We start from the raw sequence: 17,476 nt of genomic DNA, 5'->3' as shown, positions 1-17,476 counted from the left end.
AAAAGGGACAGCGTTACCTGCAACAATGAAGTTTCAATTCCTATCCATCATCGCTTTGTTTGCCTGTTTATTCACTACAACCATCTTTGGCAAAGAGGAGACCTCAGACGACCCCGAGATCACACACAAGGTGTATTTTGATATCAATCACGGCGATGAAAAGATCGGCCGCATTGTCATGGGACTGTATGGTCTCACCACACCCCAAACTGTTGAGAACTTTTACCAACTGACCATTTCCAGTGATCCTAAGATGGGTTACTTGAACTCTATTTTCCACCGTGTTATTCCTGATTTCATGATTCAAGGCGGTGATTTCACCCACAGATCTGGTATTGGGGGCAAGTCCATTTTTGGGAACACTTTCAAAGACGAGAATTTTGATGTTAAGCACAATAAGCCGGGCAGATTGTCCATGGCCAACCGTGGTAAGAACACCAATGGATCGCAATTTTTCATCACCACTGTGCCATGCCCATGGCTCGACGGTAAGCACGTTGTCTTTGGCGAAGTCTTGGAAGGTATGGACGTAGTTCACTACATTGAAAACGTCAAGACCGACAGCAGAAACATGCCCGTGAAAGAGGTTATCGTTGAGCAATGCGGTGAATTGGAAACTGTTCCGTTAAGCCACCAAGACGCCGCTAAATTACAGGATGAGATCAAAGTGGAGGCCAGCGAAACAGCTCACGATGAGCTATAAGCTCCACCACTACCCAAGAGATGTATAGCCTAGCCATATAACTATATACCGCCTATAACAGTTGATTATCACATGCAACGAGTACGTTACCCTATGGCCCTTTTCTGGCACGACTTCACAAGAGTATTTTAGTTGACCAACGTGGATCTTGTTGACTGGCCAGCATCACACAGACTAAGAACTACCCTTTCCATCAAGAACATACTGCTTTCTGGACGCTCCAACTGCTATACTTTCTCATAAATAGCCACAGTCCACCAATATTCATTCGGCCGGTTAAACGCTTGTGAGACCACATTCCCGTTTTCGCCCGAGAGAAGATACACTAGCTGCTTACATTAGATTATTTTATCAAAACTCACGGTTTTAAAACCAAAACTCATCGGTGCTCTGCCTCAATCGCCCCGTACTGCTCACGTACCGTACTCGTGGTTTCACTGACAACTCTGAAGCTTTTACTATAAAAATACCATTTCAAAAACAAAGAAAAATGGATATTCGTGGTAGGAAAATGAAAAAACCGCCTGCCTGTGTGCAGTGTCGTAAAAGAAAAATAGGGTGTGACCGTGTTAAGCCAATCTGTGGGAACTGTATGAAACACAATAAAATGGATTGTTTCTACCCGGATGTTCCTGGACAGTACGTTCCCTCCAGCTCTTCCTCTTCTAACACACGTCAGGTAGCCAACGGCCCCTACTTAAATTCATATTACGCCTCTTCACGTCGTATTTCCAAGGAAACTGCAGCTCTTTTACAAAAAAACCCAGAGCTGGCTTCTTTGGAGCAAATAAGAGAATATAACACGCGTTTGCAACTGCTTAATGCGCAAAATCAACTTAACAATAGGACATCCGCGGCAAACGCAACTTTGAACCAACAGAATACTCAGTATATTCCAAAGTCGGTGCCTTCCTTGGAAAGCAAACCAGTTACTTCTGCAAACGAATTTTCTACACCTCTCAATTGGGTTCAAGGTCCTGCAATTTTCCACATGCTAACCTCTCCTTACACACAAGATGAAATCATAAATCATGAAATGAATTTTCTGAAAAGTAGGCTACTGGAACTGCAAGAAATTACGGGTAAGAAGATCACAGGAGTCAATCTTGATCTTAAACAGGATTCCTCGCCGCAAATACAGTCTTCGCAATCTAATCGAAGCCAAGAAGAATTTTTGACCGTCAAGAAAAGGAAGTTGAGCGAGGGCGACACGACGGATGAGGAAGGTAAAACGGCTACCAACAATGAAAGGAGGTCTTATCTCAACGAATTCAAGGATTTGGATCCTCAATTCTTAGATACGAATAAGGTTTTCAATGTTTTCAACTGCCCGATCACAGAAAACGACAGTAACAGGTTGTGGCTATTACCGAAAAATATCAACAAAAGCTCCATCTTCCAAACCCAATATTTGATTGAGCGCGATCCTTTTCTATTCAAATTCTTCAATGAACTTAATACTCTGATTGAAAAACACTTCAATGAATCTTTGCACGATTTGTTGGCGAAACATAACAATACGCAGCACAGCAACAGCAGTATATCTCAATTATTAAAATTCCCCTCACAATCGGTAACGCAGAACCTTATCAGTAAATATCTATCCACAATAACTGAAACAAACTCGATATTACCAATATTGAAGCCAAAGCGATTGTTACCTATAGTTGAGCAGCTTTTTCCATCTAATACCGTAAATAAGCCTAACTCAAACGAGCTTGAAACAGTTTTTCAAGTCGTTAATATGAGCAACGACCAATTAATAAGCCTAGGGTTTATAACCCTTTGTCTCTTGGTTCTTTTTGAGTCACTGAATTCTACGGTTTTGATTCCTCTGAGAGACGATGGACATCTGCAATTATTCAATGTATTATTTAACAATTTACCCTCGTTGAAATCAAACTTAGCAACGCTTAGATTTGAAATGGACAAAAGATCGATGTGTAATATAGACACCCTACGATTTATTTCCTTATGGAAATATTACCAGTTTGTGATGACCCCGTCATCTTCATCTTCCGTCGTAATTGATTATGATGAAGATATGCATATGGCATGTTTATTGTCATTAAATCACGAGACTCAAAATCAGTCGCACATTTTGATTTGGAATTTCATATTCAAGAATTATTGCTGGAGGCATCTCTTTTTAGGTCAATTACCACTGTTAATGTCTGAACCATTTACGAACTCTACCCCAATTGTTGACCCGTTGTTGAATAACGATTTTGAACTGATTGATTTTGAAGTCAATTTAATGAAGTATTTACAGAGCAAGGATCAGCAATTGTCCATTGGTAAAATTATACAACTAATCAAACTTTTAAAAACCAAAAACGTTGAGGTCAGCCAAAGGTGCCTAACAACATCTTCGATTATCAATAATATTATGGATTCTCTGATTTATAGGAATTCTATGTTATATTTGAATTTTTACCTTTTATTACAGTTTGAAACGTTGAGCGATTATACTAAATTCAATGAAATTCTGAATGATTTTTTGGAATTATCAAGAGAGACTTTATTCTTTGTTTTCTCAAATTTAGCTAATATTAAATTTGCCGGTCATGAATTCACGTTCATAAATAAATCAATTGCGCTTCTTCAAACTCTGGTCTTGATGCTTTTAGCGCTCTACCAGAGATCATTTGAGTCCACTCAGAAGACAGATGGGGAAAATGTAAGCCATATTGATCAACCAGAGAGTAGTCATAGTAATAACGACAATAATAAGAGAATAAAAAACAAGAATGTAATACGATTAATTATCAACAAAATTGCAATGTTATTGAATGATTACACTAAGAATTGTAAGAAACAGAACAGACTCATCGAAAACCTAATTATTAAAATAAAGATAATCTCCAAATATATCAAAAATCTAGAGGAAACCAAAGTTCCATCCGTTTCCGATTCAAACCATGTAACTAATAACGGATTTACCGGTATATCCACTGATCAACTAGTAAAATTGAATCATGAATTGAACAAGATTTCAGAGTCCCTGATAAAAACAGATTTTTATGAGCAGAGAAAGAAGAGTACATTATCGAATGGAGTCACGGGTATCACTGCCGCTGCTGATAATGACCTAAACTTAGGAAATTTAGGTTTAACTAAGGAAAATTTTAGTGAAATTTTTGAAGCTATTCGAAGCTGAAATGGCCCGAACTAGGAAAAGAATATTTCGAGACTTTTATAATATTTATTATTTAATCTTAAAATTTGTATTATTTTTTTTTATAAAGAATGAATAAACCCAAAAAATAAGAATAGCAGAAGAAGGCAACTACGACAGCAACGGATATTGCAATCGGCGTTTTTTTTTCTGGTTTAGAAATTTAACAACTTATTGAGAGGCGGTGAAGGCAGTGGGTTACAGAGATATTCTATCATATTTTCCCGAATGTTTATGTTACTTCTATCATACCTATATATATATATACAAATTCGTTATTATCGATATCATATGTAAGCACCGATGGTATAGCCAACCAAAGCACCCAAGTACCCTCCAACAACAATTGGAATTGGCCAATTCTGCCAGTCTCTGTCCCAATCTAAAGGAATAACAATACAACTAATCCAGCCACCCACAACTATAAAGATAAAATATTTCTTCCATAATCCCACTTTGAAATCACAATTAAACACAGCATAAACTGCAGGGTATGCTAAAAATGCAAAATGCAGCGACAACAACCAAGTTTCCCATAACAAGTCCATCAATGGTGCGCCAAATAAAATAGTCAATAGCATTGCCGGAAAACTCAACAAAAACGTGACACCTAAGCAGATTAAGGCCAATGGATAATTAATCTTGATGATTTTATTCCCATAGACCGTGCATTTATTGAATTGCAAAACTAAATAGGAAATTTGTGCAGGAATTAAAAGGCTAAGCAGTTTCACTGTATTAAAGTCCGAGGACAGGAAGATGTAGTAATAGAGCAGCATCACTAAATGATATGGGAAATTCATTAGAGGGGTTTTTCTTACGTATACGGGGGGACGATCATGATCTGCATTCTTTTTCTCATGATTTTGATACGTGGTTAAAGTTGTATCATCAGAAAACGATACAGTTTTTTTTACCGTCTTTCTAGCTCTTTTCTTAGTTGACATGTATATACTGTGGTTTTCTTAATATAGTTTTATAAATCGTCTTTAACAAATGCGATGAAAAGGCACAATGTGTCCTTTTACATTATTTAAGAACTTTTTTTTTGTTTTTTCTGTTGTACAAAAGGTTATTATTTTTCTCCTCATCCGGCTGCGTAAACCGATGCCGAAACTGTTCAATAGTTCATTTATTGTTACAAATTTAATGTTCAAGTAGTGGATCTAATTCGTGCTACTCGAATATCCTATAGGAGGTATATTATATATCATACACACATATATATACATATACATCCGCTTAAGTAGTATCAAATATCTTAATACGTATCACTCACTTATTCCGGCACAAGGATCTCATTGAGAATTCAATATTTATGATATCTCTCCACGCTTCAAAATGTGCATGTCTTCCAGCTTTTTGAGCAGTATTTTTTCGTCTATCAATAGAAAGTCCGCTAAATCTCCGTATAACGTTGAAATCAAGCATGGGTCTCATGGAGTGACCCATTTGATAAAAGTCGTTGGCCAATCTCTCCATACGGGGGTTTAACCCACCTAGCTGTAATTCTCGATCGATGATTTGTTGTTGGATCAGGTACAGTCTCCTATATGTTTCTTCACTTAAGGGAACTATTTTGAAGACAGACCCATCGACTTGGCCACCAACATTTTGAAACGATGGTACCTGAGAAGAGCCGAATTCCTGGTTCTTTGGTAGGAGCATCATGCAACTATTGATGGAATGGACCGTGAAACTAGAGCAGTGGACCAAACGTTGACCTGATAGAGAATTTGGCTCATCTGGTGCATATTTTAGTATATGTACATTCCTATCAGCGTCAGTTGCGGCAAAATACATGTCACCTCCGTTTACTAAAAATTCTAGTGACATTGTTTGGAATTTTGATACGCTTCTACCCAATAGAATCATTCTATATGGTTCTGCATCAAACCCAATAAATTGGAATCCTTGCATGGCGTCACCAATTATCAAAAGATTTCCAAAGCTTTTAGAGTCCGTTACAAATACAGGAATATCCAAAAATGCCACTGGTATGACGGAATTATCTTCTTGAATATCTCTTACCAAGACTTTTTGGCTTTGGCTAATCATGAATCTTCCGCTGATTTCACAAACGGTAGACACGGTACCGTTGACTTCTTCCTGGAAAATTTCTTTGAGCTTATAATTTGTATCAGGTTTACCGGGTTCAGGGACAACCTCAATGACATCATAGATGTAGAAAGAGCCAGTTGGCGGAGTGTCTTCGGTAGTGGCATTCGCAACACCAGCCACAATATATTCTCTTTTTCTTTTAGTTTTTGAATTGATTTGAATCATTGAAGATCTCATTTCATTGACAACAGAATTCTTTGGAAAGTCAATTTTGTCAATTACCTTCCAACTTTTTGGGTTAATAAGCAGTATTCCGCCTTGAAATCCTTCCGCATGTGGAGCTTTCTCATCATAGCCAGTAACTTTTTCTCCATCTTCCCCTAATGCTTCATAGGGGATCCTCTTGCAGTAAGATACGAGAAATAATTGTGCCTTTTCATGATAAACAATTTTTTGTAAAGTTTTGTAGTCATCAAGTACATTACTTATCTTTATCTGTTTTAATGGAAATTTGTTACCATAGTACATATTGTTAATGGTTAGTGTGTAGACCCTAGCATTTTTAATATCATCGACGCACATTACTGAACGTTCATTCCAAGGTGTGACTGAAACTAAAGGTATATTTGCAAACTTGAAAATCTTGGGCGTGGTATCATCCTCTTTTATTATTATATATGGAACGCTGCCGGTTACGAATATTACCGAATAACCGTTGTAGTCAGGGAAATAATGCATAATTCTTTCAATTGAACTGACCCCCTTAGCGTATGCATTATCTGGTGCACCAGTTATAGCCAAATCATTTCTTGTGACGTTTCTATAGAATCTACTGCACTTCTGAGGCAACTTTCTGTATTGATAAATCTCCCCTCCAAAGGTTAGTATTGTCAAATACTCTTCTTTATTGTCGTGACCCAGCTTATTTATCATTACCTGCTTTATCGATGGATCAGGAACGATCTCATCAACCAATCGATAGGTGCTGATGTATAAAGATTCGTTCAATTGATCGACACCATTTAGCTGGAAAATTCTGTCATTATGATCTTTAGTGAAAAAAATTATTTGATTATCTGCGGTAACAAATGTAAATAATAACTGTTCTTCTTGAGATTTACTCAATCCGATCAAGAATTCATTACACATATTACTTTTCAAAATCAAACCAGATGTAATAACCATCTCATTCAAGATTTCTGGCAAATCAACTTTTAACAACTTTCTTTTATTGTTTGCTTCAAGTTCGAATATCTTAATATCACCTCTTGAAACAGTAATTAGGATATATGGATCCATTACTGAAACATGAATAACTTCATAATCAAACTTAATTGTGGTGAGACGCCTAAAATGTGTATCATATAAGTAAAGATGATTAGTGGTAACTTGTATTATTCTTTTTTCTTCACCAAACACCGAAATGTAAACTGTAGTAGCATCTCTTCTTAAACGGCCTCCCTTATGAAGCTCAAAATTGTTGTCACTTTCATATATGTCACTCCTGGATTTGGTGGAATCAGTTGTTACCAAGTACTTATCTTTTCCCCTGATCTTGAGATTCCAGATTTGCGTTATACTAATGAATTTTAACGCTAATTCGATTTCTGGTTGAACACTGGTCTGTATAACGGTCAAATGAGAGCCTGAACCGTTTCCGGATGTGGCAACTAAGGAATACTCGTTTTTGTTTGGATTTGGTAGTCCTTTTACTATATCATCAATGGAAGATACTTTACCAACGGTCAATGATGTGATAGGACCAATATTTCTCAAAGACGATAGCAGTTCTATATCAAATGGTTGAACAGTTTCCACTGTATCCTTGGAATTATTATTAGTTAGTCCATTCGCTGGGGCTTCGTCGGCGTATAAATCCTCCATTTCTTCATCATCTTCATCATTGTCATCCATGAAAGTATTCGTATTGGAGGTTGCCTTGTGTTTCTCTCGTGTTTCAATGGTAGACTTCAAATTATTCAATCTAAGAACCAGAGCATTCCCTGACCCAAAACCAATGAATAGATCCAAATTTTTGTTTGAGTTTGTCGCATTCAAACGTGTTATAGATTTTGGATTGGAGTTTTCCTTCAAGAGGTCATTGACAATAGGAAGCTTAAAGATGTCAAATTTAATTAGTAATCTACCTTCGGCTTCCATTTGGATGTAGTATATATTGGATTTGATGTCCATAAGTAGCAAGGTTTCGTCATAATTATTTGCACCGGATTTATTCTTGGACGAAGCCATCCAAATTGATGCTGTACTTTTTTCTCTGAACAAAATCTCCATTGAGGAATTGTCGATAATTTTCGTTTTTTGCAAATCCTTGCCAGCAAATGAATTTAATAATATTGTTGATTGTAAAACACCTGTATTATCTAGAAACGCTAGTTCATTAGCCCCTATAATTACAGCACCATTTGAAACAGGCACGATTGTATGCAGATCCCAAGGTAATTCCTTTACAAAGGCTATTGTCGTTGATTCGATCTTGGTAGATTTTTCAGAAGGCTGAATATCTAATGTGAGTGTAACATATTGCGTGGGGAGTTTTGAAATGGTACTATTACCTGCCCAGGCGAGCTTCGGTTGGTATAAAACCGCTATTGTTGGCTTGGTGAAATTTTTTAAGAACTGAATATCAGTGATATTTTTAGCGCCCTCGTATAATTCATTGGCCGTCAATACTACACTCGGTCCTGTGAATGTGTCACATAGCTTTGTCCTCTTCCTCTTATAAAAGGCAGCCGTTTCTTGAGATTTGTCGTCTATATTATGAACTAGCTCCTCGTCGTCCATATTATCTTCTTCCTCATCATCATCTTCATCGTTTTTATTGGCTTGGAAAGGTAAAAATGCAAGAATGTCATTATTGAATAGCAGCGCGCAGGTACTCCCAGGGTCCATTCTTAGTGTAGAAGTTTTGGCCAGTTCCACCAAAGATTTATCCTTAAACTTGCCCTCATAGTAATGCAGGCTTAACGTATCGATTGTGTTTGTCAAGGTGTTGAACTTTAGAATAGAGATTTTGGCAACGCCGGTGCATAAAAGCAAGCAACTTAAAGGACTATCCTGTTGGGCAATAAGACCTACATCAGTGATCAAGCCATGAAACTTGAACTCATCAGTTAAATACAACTTTCCATCCCTAGTAGGTCTGTACACAGACAGGATATTCGTCCTTACAACTAAGAGCTCTTCATAGTCAGACGTAGTAAATTGTGCTGTTATAGAATGCGACACAACAGTGGCATCGAGAACGTCGTCATACACATTCATGGGGCCAACAACTTGAGCAAAATCAAAAACAAACAAGCGCCTGTCAACTTTCAAGGAGGGAAATGCTCAATAGGCCAGTGATCTTCCTCAAGTGACCATGATTCTTTTAATGCTGCTCTGTGAAATATCTCACTTCGAAGCTACCTTATACCAGGTCACTTTGTACGTGATATTTTAATGGAAGCCGACGCGATGAGGGAGGCTAATTTCCACTAATAGAACTTATAAACATGCCAATGAATTACAAACAACACCAGCTGAGACCAGGCACATTCGGCCCATGAGTCGCATTTATCATTGGCCCTATTTATATGCCAATTTCCTCTATATGGGGCATTTATGAATAGTGTCGACAGGGATCGAAAAGAAACGACACCCACACACCGCATAAATGCGTGAGATGAAAAATTACAACAATGAAATAGATGCTTTCTCAATTAGCATGTTATCTGTTAAATTACTTCTTGAGAGTATTAGAGGGCAGATTTGAAGCTAGTCGGGACCATTCTATCAGCTATTATAGAAAATTTGCGAGGCAAGAAAAAAATGAAAAATGCTAATGAAGCCAACTCGTATACTATAGTCATAAAATTGGGCTCTTCATCGCTAGTGGATGAAAAGACCAAAGAGCCTAAGCTTGCTATAATGTCGCTTATTGTTGAGACCGTGGTCAAATTGAGAAGAATGGGCCACAGGATCATCATTGTCTCTAGTGGTGGGATTGCTGTTGGTTTGAGGACAATGCATATGGACAAAAGACCTAAACATTTAGCAGAAGTTCAGGCTATCGCGGCTATTGGGCAAGGTAGATTGATCGGGAGATGGGATCTTTTATTTTCTCAATTCGATCAACGTATTGCTCAAATTTTGTTAACTAGAAATGATATTTTGGACTGGACTCAATATAAGAACGCCCAAAATACGATTAATGCATTGTTGAATATGGGGGTTGTTCCTATTGTTAACGAAAATGACACATTATCGGTTAGAGAAATTAAATTTGGCGACAACGACACTTTATCAGCAATCACTTCTGCTTTGATCCATGCAGATTACCTTTTCTTATTGACAGATGTTGATTGTTTGTATACTGATAATCCAAGGACAAACCCAGATGCTATGCCAATTTTGGTTGTCCCAGATCTCTCCAAGGGTTTACCAGGTGTGAATACTACCGGCGGTTCGGGGTCAGATGTTGGTACTGGTGGTATGGAAACTAAATTGGTTGCTGCAGACTTGGCGACAAATGCTGGTGTTCATACACTGATCATGAAAAGTGATATCCCTGCCAATATAGGTAAGATTGTCGAATACATGCAAACTCTAGAACTTGATGATGAAAATAAAGTTAAGAATGTATACGACGGTGATTTAACAGTCCTACAGAAAAGAGAATTTGAGAAATTGAAGGCTCTCAACGTTCCATTGCACACAAAGTTCATTGCCAATGACAATAAACACCATCTAAAAAACAGAGAGTTTTGGATTTTACACGGTCTTGTTTCTAGAGGTGCTATTGTTATTGATCAGGGAGCATATGCAGCTCTAACAAGGAAAAACAAAGCCGGACTATTGCCAGCAGGTGTCATTGATGTTCAAGGTACTTTCCATGAGTTAGAATGTGTCGATATAAAGGTTGGGAAAAAGTTACCAAACGGTGAGCTAGATCCAAATTTTCCCTTGCAAACTGTCGGTAAAGCCAGATGCAATTACACGAGTGTTGAACTGACCAAAATCAAAGGCCTCCACAGCGACCAAATAGAAGAGGAATTGGGCTACAATGACAGTGAGTATGTTGCTCATAGAGAAAATTTGGCATTCCCACCTCATTGATACGAAATTAAAATGAAAGAAAGACCCCTTATCGATTTTCTTATCTAAAAATATATCTTATACTTCTAAGCTTAAAAATTATAGAGACAAAAATATAATTATGGCTCTTTAAAGGATGTGCACCATTTGTTTCGTTCTTTTCAAGATATTAGTTCGGTCATCAGGATCAAAAGGCCGCGTTGGAAAAAATTCTTTTGAGCCGTTAGACGTTTTCTATCTACTTATTAGCCTACATTTAAACGAATTGTACATATTTAAAAAATATGCATTTAACCAAAAATTTGAATGTCGTCGTTCTTGACAGCTTCTAAATCTCCATTGTCGTCTTCTCCAGCGTGTTGGTGCTCATCTTCATTTTCATTAAAGTTTACTCTTTGACCTAGTAGTCCCGCGAAAAACTCATCGATTTGGTCATCCGACCATTTGTAGCCGGATATTATAGAAGCTTCATAATTAGCAATGGGATCCTGGATTGAGTAGTTCAATTTTCTACCCTTGGAAGCCTTTGTATCGATGTTTTTCTTTAGTTTGTTATTTGAACGAGAACCCGCCGAAGTAATTGTAATTGCTGCGCTTTCAGAATTGTGGGCGTTCGAAATCTTCTTGTCAATTAAATCATTCAGTAAGACACGATAGAAATCCTCGTCATCGAAAACATAGGGATTTTCGATGGTATCAATGGCATTATTATCTTTTCTTCTTGGATCGTAGTTCTTTGGAATATCAAGCCCGTCATCCAGTAGGTTGTCATCAATATCTTCTTCTTCTTCTTCTTTTGCATTTGGAGAGGCTAATTCTGGCAACTTACCACTGGCCCAATCTTTTTGGAAATACAAGGGCGCTATGTTCCTTCTGTTCAATTTCGTTCTTTTCATCAAACGGGACATGTCAGATAATTGGTTTTCTACTTGCACATCTGCAGATAAATTGATGGCCTTGAATTTGTTCGACGATAAAGCAGAATTTCCCGATGCAGAAGAGACCTTGGTAGACCATTTGTTCAACACAGCGTTTCTATACTCTTTTAGCTCCGAGTCTAGAGTATCGGTCTCTTTGTAGAGTTCTTTGACGGATCTTTTATTAGATATTTTATGCTTTGCCTTTTCTTCACTTTGGGCGATATGATCACCAATTTGAAATTTTATCCTAAAATTTATCAACTGGTTAAATAGTTTATTGAATAGCTTTTCGTTTTCCTTCAGTAAATGCTTTGTTTCCCTTGAGTTGTCCATTCTAGCCTCTTTCCAGGATTCTGTGGTTAAAGGAAGCCTATTTGCAGCAATCACAGCTTTTTGTAGTTTTATTCTCAAATCAATGATGTTGTCAAATAGTTTCGTTTGTTGTAAAATTGAATAACCTTTTGAAGCATCTTTCTGAACTGATTGAGATAGTTTATTAATGGCTCGTTTTGTCTCTTGTTGAACTAGTTTGGATAGAGCATTTCTTTTCTGTTGAGCCTCTTCCATCTCATCGCCGTCGCTATCTGACTTTTCTTCATCTTCTGCTTGCTCATCGTCGGAATCTGTTCTAAACGACAGGGCATCATCGTCTTCACCGTCATTATTCTCTTCTTCTTGACTTTTCTCATTCTCATCTTCCTCATCATCCGAAAATTCATTATACAGTGCTTGTCTAGAGCCTTTAACACCTGTATATTTCGAGTCGTTTAGTTCCAAACCCTTTTCTGCTCTCAGCTTAGACTTTTCTACCTCCAAGTAATGTGACTTCTTGGCCTGTTCTGTGTTGACATCTTCGTTGTCGCTAAAATCGCTCTCTCCACCTTTTTCGTTGTGCTGAAATAAGGACGCATTTTCCTCATCTTCAATATCAAAGTCTTCATTAACAGGTTTAATGGCAATGTCGGAAATCTGATCCGCCAATAATTTACCCATGCTTGTTTACTGTGTATGATCGGTATCTGCGCTAACTGTGCCGAAAAGAGTATGCGCTGCTGTAACCATTTAAGATGTCAATACTTGTATATTAGCTCATCTCATCGCGAACTGAAAATTTTTCAATCTTCCATCATTCCAAAAAAAAAAAGCTCGGGTAACAGTTAACAGTTTTAGCAAGGATATAATTATGTGCTGAGAACGCTATAAGAAACATTGCACAGGTAGAAGCCAATAGAGCTGCTGATACAATATACGTTAGATCAAGCTGTGGGATGCTTTTTGCATTCCGGACTGTAGCACTTCTCGCACCTGCTAGTTGTTCACCCATTCTACATAAAAAATCGCATGATATATAAGGACTTTCAAGGCATACCAAATGGCATAATTTTTCTGCAAGTCCCTTTTCCTAAATAACCCTTTCTACATTGTAAGATTACTTAAGTATGATGAATTATCATACTTTATGCTGTTCTCTTAAAGTAAGCTTTTGGTAGAGAAACGTCGCTGGCCAATAAGATGCTAATATTTTAGGTACCGTTTACCCGGCCCTCCACTCGGGAAAAACAAGGAATTTAAGATATTGAAGTGAGCTTTCAGACAGGAGAGTGAAATTTTAATCGATTATGACAATTACCGTCGATTAAAACTTGTACGCTTTGATTTATTAGGCTTTCAATTAGTCAAAGCTAGGATAAATTATAAATTAGGAGTTTAAGCGGACTATTATACCATTGAAAAGAAATTTTTCCATAAAACAAGAAGTGATTAACGAGTTACCGCAGTGTTTCAGTTAATAAAGTGGACAATGATGTTTAAAAGAGTATTTACTAGATCGTTCGCATCAAGTTTAAGAGCTGCCGCTTCTAAAGCCGCTACTCCGCCACCGGTTAGGTTATTCGGCGTTGAAGGCACGTACGCAACTGCTTTATACCAGGCTGCTGCAAAAAACTCCTCCATTGATGCTGCCTTCCAGTCCCTACAAAAAGTTGAGAGCACAGTTAAGAAGGACTCGAAATTAAGCCATTTACTTCAGAATCCCGCATTGTCGTTGAATGATAGAAATTCTGTAATTGATGCCATCGTGGAGACTCACAAGGGTTTGGATGGATATGTTGTCAACTTATTAAGGGTTCTTTCTGAAAATAACAGGCTGAGTTGTTTCGAGCGGATTTCTTCCGACTTCGGCGTTTTAAATGATGCTCACAACGGATTGCTAAAAGGTACTGTGACAAGTGCTGAGCCGTTGGATCCTAAGTCTTTCAAGAGGATTGAAAGAGCTTTGAGCGCATCTAAATTGGTTGGGCAAGGTAAGTCCTTGAAGTTGGAAAACGTGATTAAACCTGAAATCAAGGGTGGTTTGATTGTAGAGCTTGATGGCAAGACTGTTGATTTGAGTATCTCCACAAAGATTCAAAAATTGAATAAAGTATTAGAGGACAGCATTTAAACGCTATTTTATAGCCAAATATGTTCAACCTACTTGATGTTTTTTTGTTTCTTTCTTCTATTTTTTGATTCTCTTCAAATATATATTCTTCTTCACGAATTTTTCCTAAACATCAAAACTACATACATATACGAATAAATAAGAAAATCTTTTCGTACATTATGTCGCTGTATCTCCGGGATCTGTCGCTAGATTTAGTATTAAGTGTTGGATGTTAGAAAAAAAAAAAAGAAAGAATACATCAAAGACAGAAACATAAAAAAAACTGAACAATGATATTCTGTTCTTGGCTGCGCGGGAAGAAATGTTTTTGAGAACGGATAGTACTAGATCATTAGAGATTCAAAATTTGTCATCACGATAATGTTGATTTCATTTTTCATAATGAATTTTATTTTATTATTTTTCGTTACAAATCAATTATATAATCAAAGTCATAAAAAAATGTCTTGGCATATAAAGATAATAAATACAAAGGTGAGAAAAGGAATATGTTAACGTTCCACCAGTTCTCATAAAAGAGTGATATGCAAAATAGTTATATTTCTTTCTTGACTTCATTTCCAGCAGCGTTCATAGCTTTAAAGTTCTTAAGTTTTTCTTTCTTCTCTAGTTCTCTTTTTTGCAAGAATTCCTTATACTTGTCAATGGTGACACGTCTTTGCTTCTTTTGGTACTCCTCAAACCCCTTGAAGTTAGTCTGAAACAAATTGTCCCAGAAAGTAAAGAACGGTTGGGCAAAGTTGGTCTTAATGCCGAATTGCTGATGATGGATATCATGATACACAGCATTGTTGGGGAAAAGCCATTGGAATGGATCCAGTGGCAAGGCGTACCCACAGTGGTCATCGACGGTCTTCATGGTGGCAAAAGTGAAAAGGATGATTTGTTCTCTATGTGTCAAATGGGTCAGAGTCATGGCGATACCAGTTCCCAATGTGTCCAACAGGAAACCTTCCACAGGGTTGTTGAAAAGAGCGCCGTAGGCATATGGGACATATAGTTCATGATGGACGGAATGGAACCATTTGTATAAGGTCTTGTTCATATGCATCAATCTATGCAAGAAATATTGCCATGTGTCAACGAATAAAAAGCCGGCAAAGATCTTCAAGACAGACACCCCGTACATGTAGCCGTAGTAAATGGCGGCATCTGGAATGACTCGGGAAATTTCAGCACGAAGCTTCCACATGGCACTCTCTTCAAACCCAGTCATATAAGTGGGTTCGAAGTGCAAAAAGATGAGGCCAACAATAGTTTGTATGATGTGTTGCAGGATCACTTCAAGGAAGACATGGAATCTTGAGGCCTTATTTCTCTTGGCAACCTCTTCACTGGGGTGGATTCTGTATCTCTCGGCCAAGTGGAGAGTATCTATCACATGGAATATACTGGATAACCCCCAGTAGGCCACAACTGGTGCGACCAAGGCCAAAACACCATCGCTCATCTCCGGCAGCAAGGATTCCTTGACGCGTAAATTAACGGCGGGAGCCTCTGCAGTGTGCATAAACCCAAATGAAGTCTTCAGACCAAAGGCCAGTGGAAAGGAAGCGGCGGTAGTCGCGTTCGATGATAAGGTCATCGTTTATTTTCTTGTCGTATACAGGGCTTTCAAACTAGAATGTTGGAAAACAAACAGGTAGAGCAGTAGAGACGGAGACCCGGAGTAGATGCAAGGGAACAGAGGATGTGTAAATCGCTACTTCTTTTATAATCTCAGGACACGAAACAGAAAACACAGCAACAACAGCGCAGTAGGACGAAGAAAGAAAGAAAAAAAGAAGATAATAGTAAGCAAGAAGTTGTTAATAACCCAAAAAGAATTTTTTTTTGAAAGCTGTGCGAAAAGACACAGAAACTGCCGCAGAAGTCGGAGGAAAGCGCGATTCCCGAAGAAAGACGCGGGGTGAGGGAATAAGACAATGGCAAAACAGGAGGTCAAAAAGCTTATTGAGTTGTGCGAACAAAAGATAGACGGAGATGATGATAAGACGAGGGGAAAAGACGCGTTTTAGGTCACACAGCAGCATCAAAAACAGGCCCTGCGTATTCCCCTTTGGGCTCTATTGTTTGTTTGCGGATGCCTGCACAGCACGTGTGTTTCCATGGAACGGAACTGAGTTGTATTGGATTGGGCCTATTTACATGAGCTTATATAGTATGTCACTTTCTACCTGTTTTGTATAGATGATGATGGTGGTGAAGGAGCGCGCTACTGCGAAGACGCTTCTGTCTGATCCGCCGGCTGTGATTCCAGCCTAGCTAGTTCTTTCAGGATTACGCTCTCTTCCCTTGCAATGTTCCCTACGCGCTCAATGAGCTTGTGTTCCAATCCTAGAGCATCGAACACCCCGTAATTCCAGTATTTATCCTTATCGCCCATCCTCCATGGGTCCTCCCAGTATATTGACGGTTTCTTGGCGAGTACTGTCTCCTTTTCTGATTGCGCATCGCCCTCGAACACCCTTAGCAACGACTCTCGCAAGTCTGCCACGGCTTCTTGGCAATACGTGGGCCTGTATTGTCCGCTGTACCAAACGTGTCCGCTAGAGTCCTTTTTTCTTAGCTTGTCGCTCTCCTTGCGTTGCGTTACGTCACGAAGGTATCTCAACCGGCAAAGGTTCTGGTACAGGTGAACACTTTGCTGGTAGCTTTGCAAATTCACCACACACATGCATTTCCAGATATCTCTTCTCAGCGAAGGCTTTCTGTTGCTCCAGTTTGGTCTCACAAACAACTTGTCCACTTGTTTCTGCGAAAAGTTGGGGAACTGGGAATACAGCACTTGTCCAAACTCTAAGTTTCTAAAAATATACACTTGAGGCGGAATTATCTTCGTTTTTTCGAACCAAGATGCCGGACGAAACCTTGAAATTGAATGGTTTATCTTCATTGTTTTGTATAGCTATTTTCTGCCGCCGTGTCCTTCGTCCTTTTTCCCGCGAGATCCTCTCCTTTGGCTTTCTTAACCTTGCTTTTATTATTCCTCTTTACATCGAATAAAAGCGCCTTAGGACGCACAGGCTCGTTCAAAGTGAGATATATTTGCTAACTTGACAGAAATCACTAAT

General features: G+C 38.4%; 9 protein-coding genes across 9 annotated transcripts; 4 read left to right on the top strand and 5 right to left on the bottom strand.

Moving 5' to 3' along the window:
- Positions 1-25: 25 nt before the first annotated feature.
- Positions 26-703, top strand: CPR5 (peptidylprolyl isomerase family protein CPR5; the record flags this gene model as incomplete). The annotated part of the gene is made up of 1 exon (XM_056227079.1): positions 26-703. The coding sequence occupies one exon, from the start codon at positions 26-28 to the stop codon at positions 701-703; it is 678 nt and encodes a 225-aa protein (XP_056086936.1).
- A 490-nt stretch (positions 704-1,193) lies between these two features.
- RSC3 (Rsc3p) lies at positions 1,194-3,863 on the top strand (the record flags this gene model as incomplete). Its single annotated transcript, XM_056227078.1, has 1 exon — positions 1,194-3,863. The coding sequence occupies one exon, from the start codon at positions 1,194-1,196 to the stop codon at positions 3,861-3,863; it is 2,670 nt and encodes an 889-aa protein (XP_056086935.1).
- A 305-nt stretch (positions 3,864-4,168) lies between these two features.
- GPI11 (mannose-ethanolamine phosphotransferase GPI11) lies at positions 4,169-4,828 on the bottom strand (the record flags this gene model as incomplete). Its single annotated transcript, XM_056227077.1, has 1 exon — positions 4,169-4,828. The coding sequence occupies one exon, from the start codon at positions 4,826-4,828 to the stop codon at positions 4,169-4,171; it is 660 nt and encodes a 219-aa protein (XP_056086934.1).
- A 328-nt stretch (positions 4,829-5,156) lies between these two features.
- Positions 5,157-9,224, bottom strand: CFT1 (cleavage/polyadenylation factor CFT1; the record flags this gene model as incomplete). Its single annotated transcript, XM_056227076.1, has 1 exon — positions 5,157-9,224. The coding sequence occupies one exon, from the start codon at positions 9,222-9,224 to the stop codon at positions 5,157-5,159; it is 4,068 nt and encodes a 1,355-aa protein (XP_056086933.1).
- A 546-nt stretch (positions 9,225-9,770) lies between these two features.
- PRO1 (glutamate 5-kinase) lies at positions 9,771-11,057 on the top strand (the record flags this gene model as incomplete). Its single annotated transcript, XM_056227075.1, has 1 exon — positions 9,771-11,057. The coding sequence occupies one exon, from the start codon at positions 9,771-9,773 to the stop codon at positions 11,055-11,057; it is 1,287 nt and encodes a 428-aa protein (XP_056086932.1).
- A 269-nt stretch (positions 11,058-11,326) lies between these two features.
- BFR2 (rRNA-processing protein BFR2) lies at positions 11,327-12,949 on the bottom strand (the record flags this gene model as incomplete). The annotated part of the gene is made up of 1 exon (XM_056227074.1): positions 11,327-12,949. The coding sequence occupies one exon, from the start codon at positions 12,947-12,949 to the stop codon at positions 11,327-11,329; it is 1,623 nt and encodes a 540-aa protein (XP_056086931.1).
- Positions 12,950-13,760: 811 nt separating this feature from the next.
- Positions 13,761-14,399, top strand: ATP5 (F1F0 ATP synthase subunit 5; the record flags this gene model as incomplete). Its single annotated transcript, XM_056227073.1, has 1 exon — positions 13,761-14,399. The coding sequence occupies one exon, from the start codon at positions 13,761-13,763 to the stop codon at positions 14,397-14,399; it is 639 nt and encodes a 212-aa protein (XP_056086930.1).
- Positions 14,400-14,937: 538 nt separating this feature from the next.
- SUR2 (sphingosine hydroxylase) lies at positions 14,938-15,987 on the bottom strand (the record flags this gene model as incomplete). The annotated part of the gene is made up of 1 exon (XM_056227072.1): positions 14,938-15,987. The coding sequence occupies one exon, from the start codon at positions 15,985-15,987 to the stop codon at positions 14,938-14,940; it is 1,050 nt and encodes a 349-aa protein (XP_056086929.1).
- Positions 15,988-16,617: 630 nt separating this feature from the next.
- On the bottom strand, positions 16,618-17,298 carry MHR1 (mitochondrial 54S ribosomal protein mL67; the record flags this gene model as incomplete). The annotated part of the gene is made up of 1 exon (XM_056227070.1): positions 16,618-17,298. The coding sequence occupies one exon, from the start codon at positions 17,296-17,298 to the stop codon at positions 16,618-16,620; it is 681 nt and encodes a 226-aa protein (XP_056086928.1).
- Positions 17,299-17,476: the final 178 nt, after the last annotated feature.

This window comes from Saccharomyces kudriavzevii (assembly GCF_947243775.1).
Source record: "Saccharomyces kudriavzevii IFO 1802 strain IFO1802 genome assembly, chromosome: 4".
In the NCBI taxonomy this organism is placed as follows: Eukaryota; Fungi; Ascomycota; class Saccharomycetes; order Saccharomycetales; family Saccharomycetaceae; genus Saccharomyces; species Saccharomyces kudriavzevii.
The sequence above is the reverse complement of the archived record's forward strand: the minus strand, read 5'-3'. Positions and strand labels throughout refer to the sequence as shown.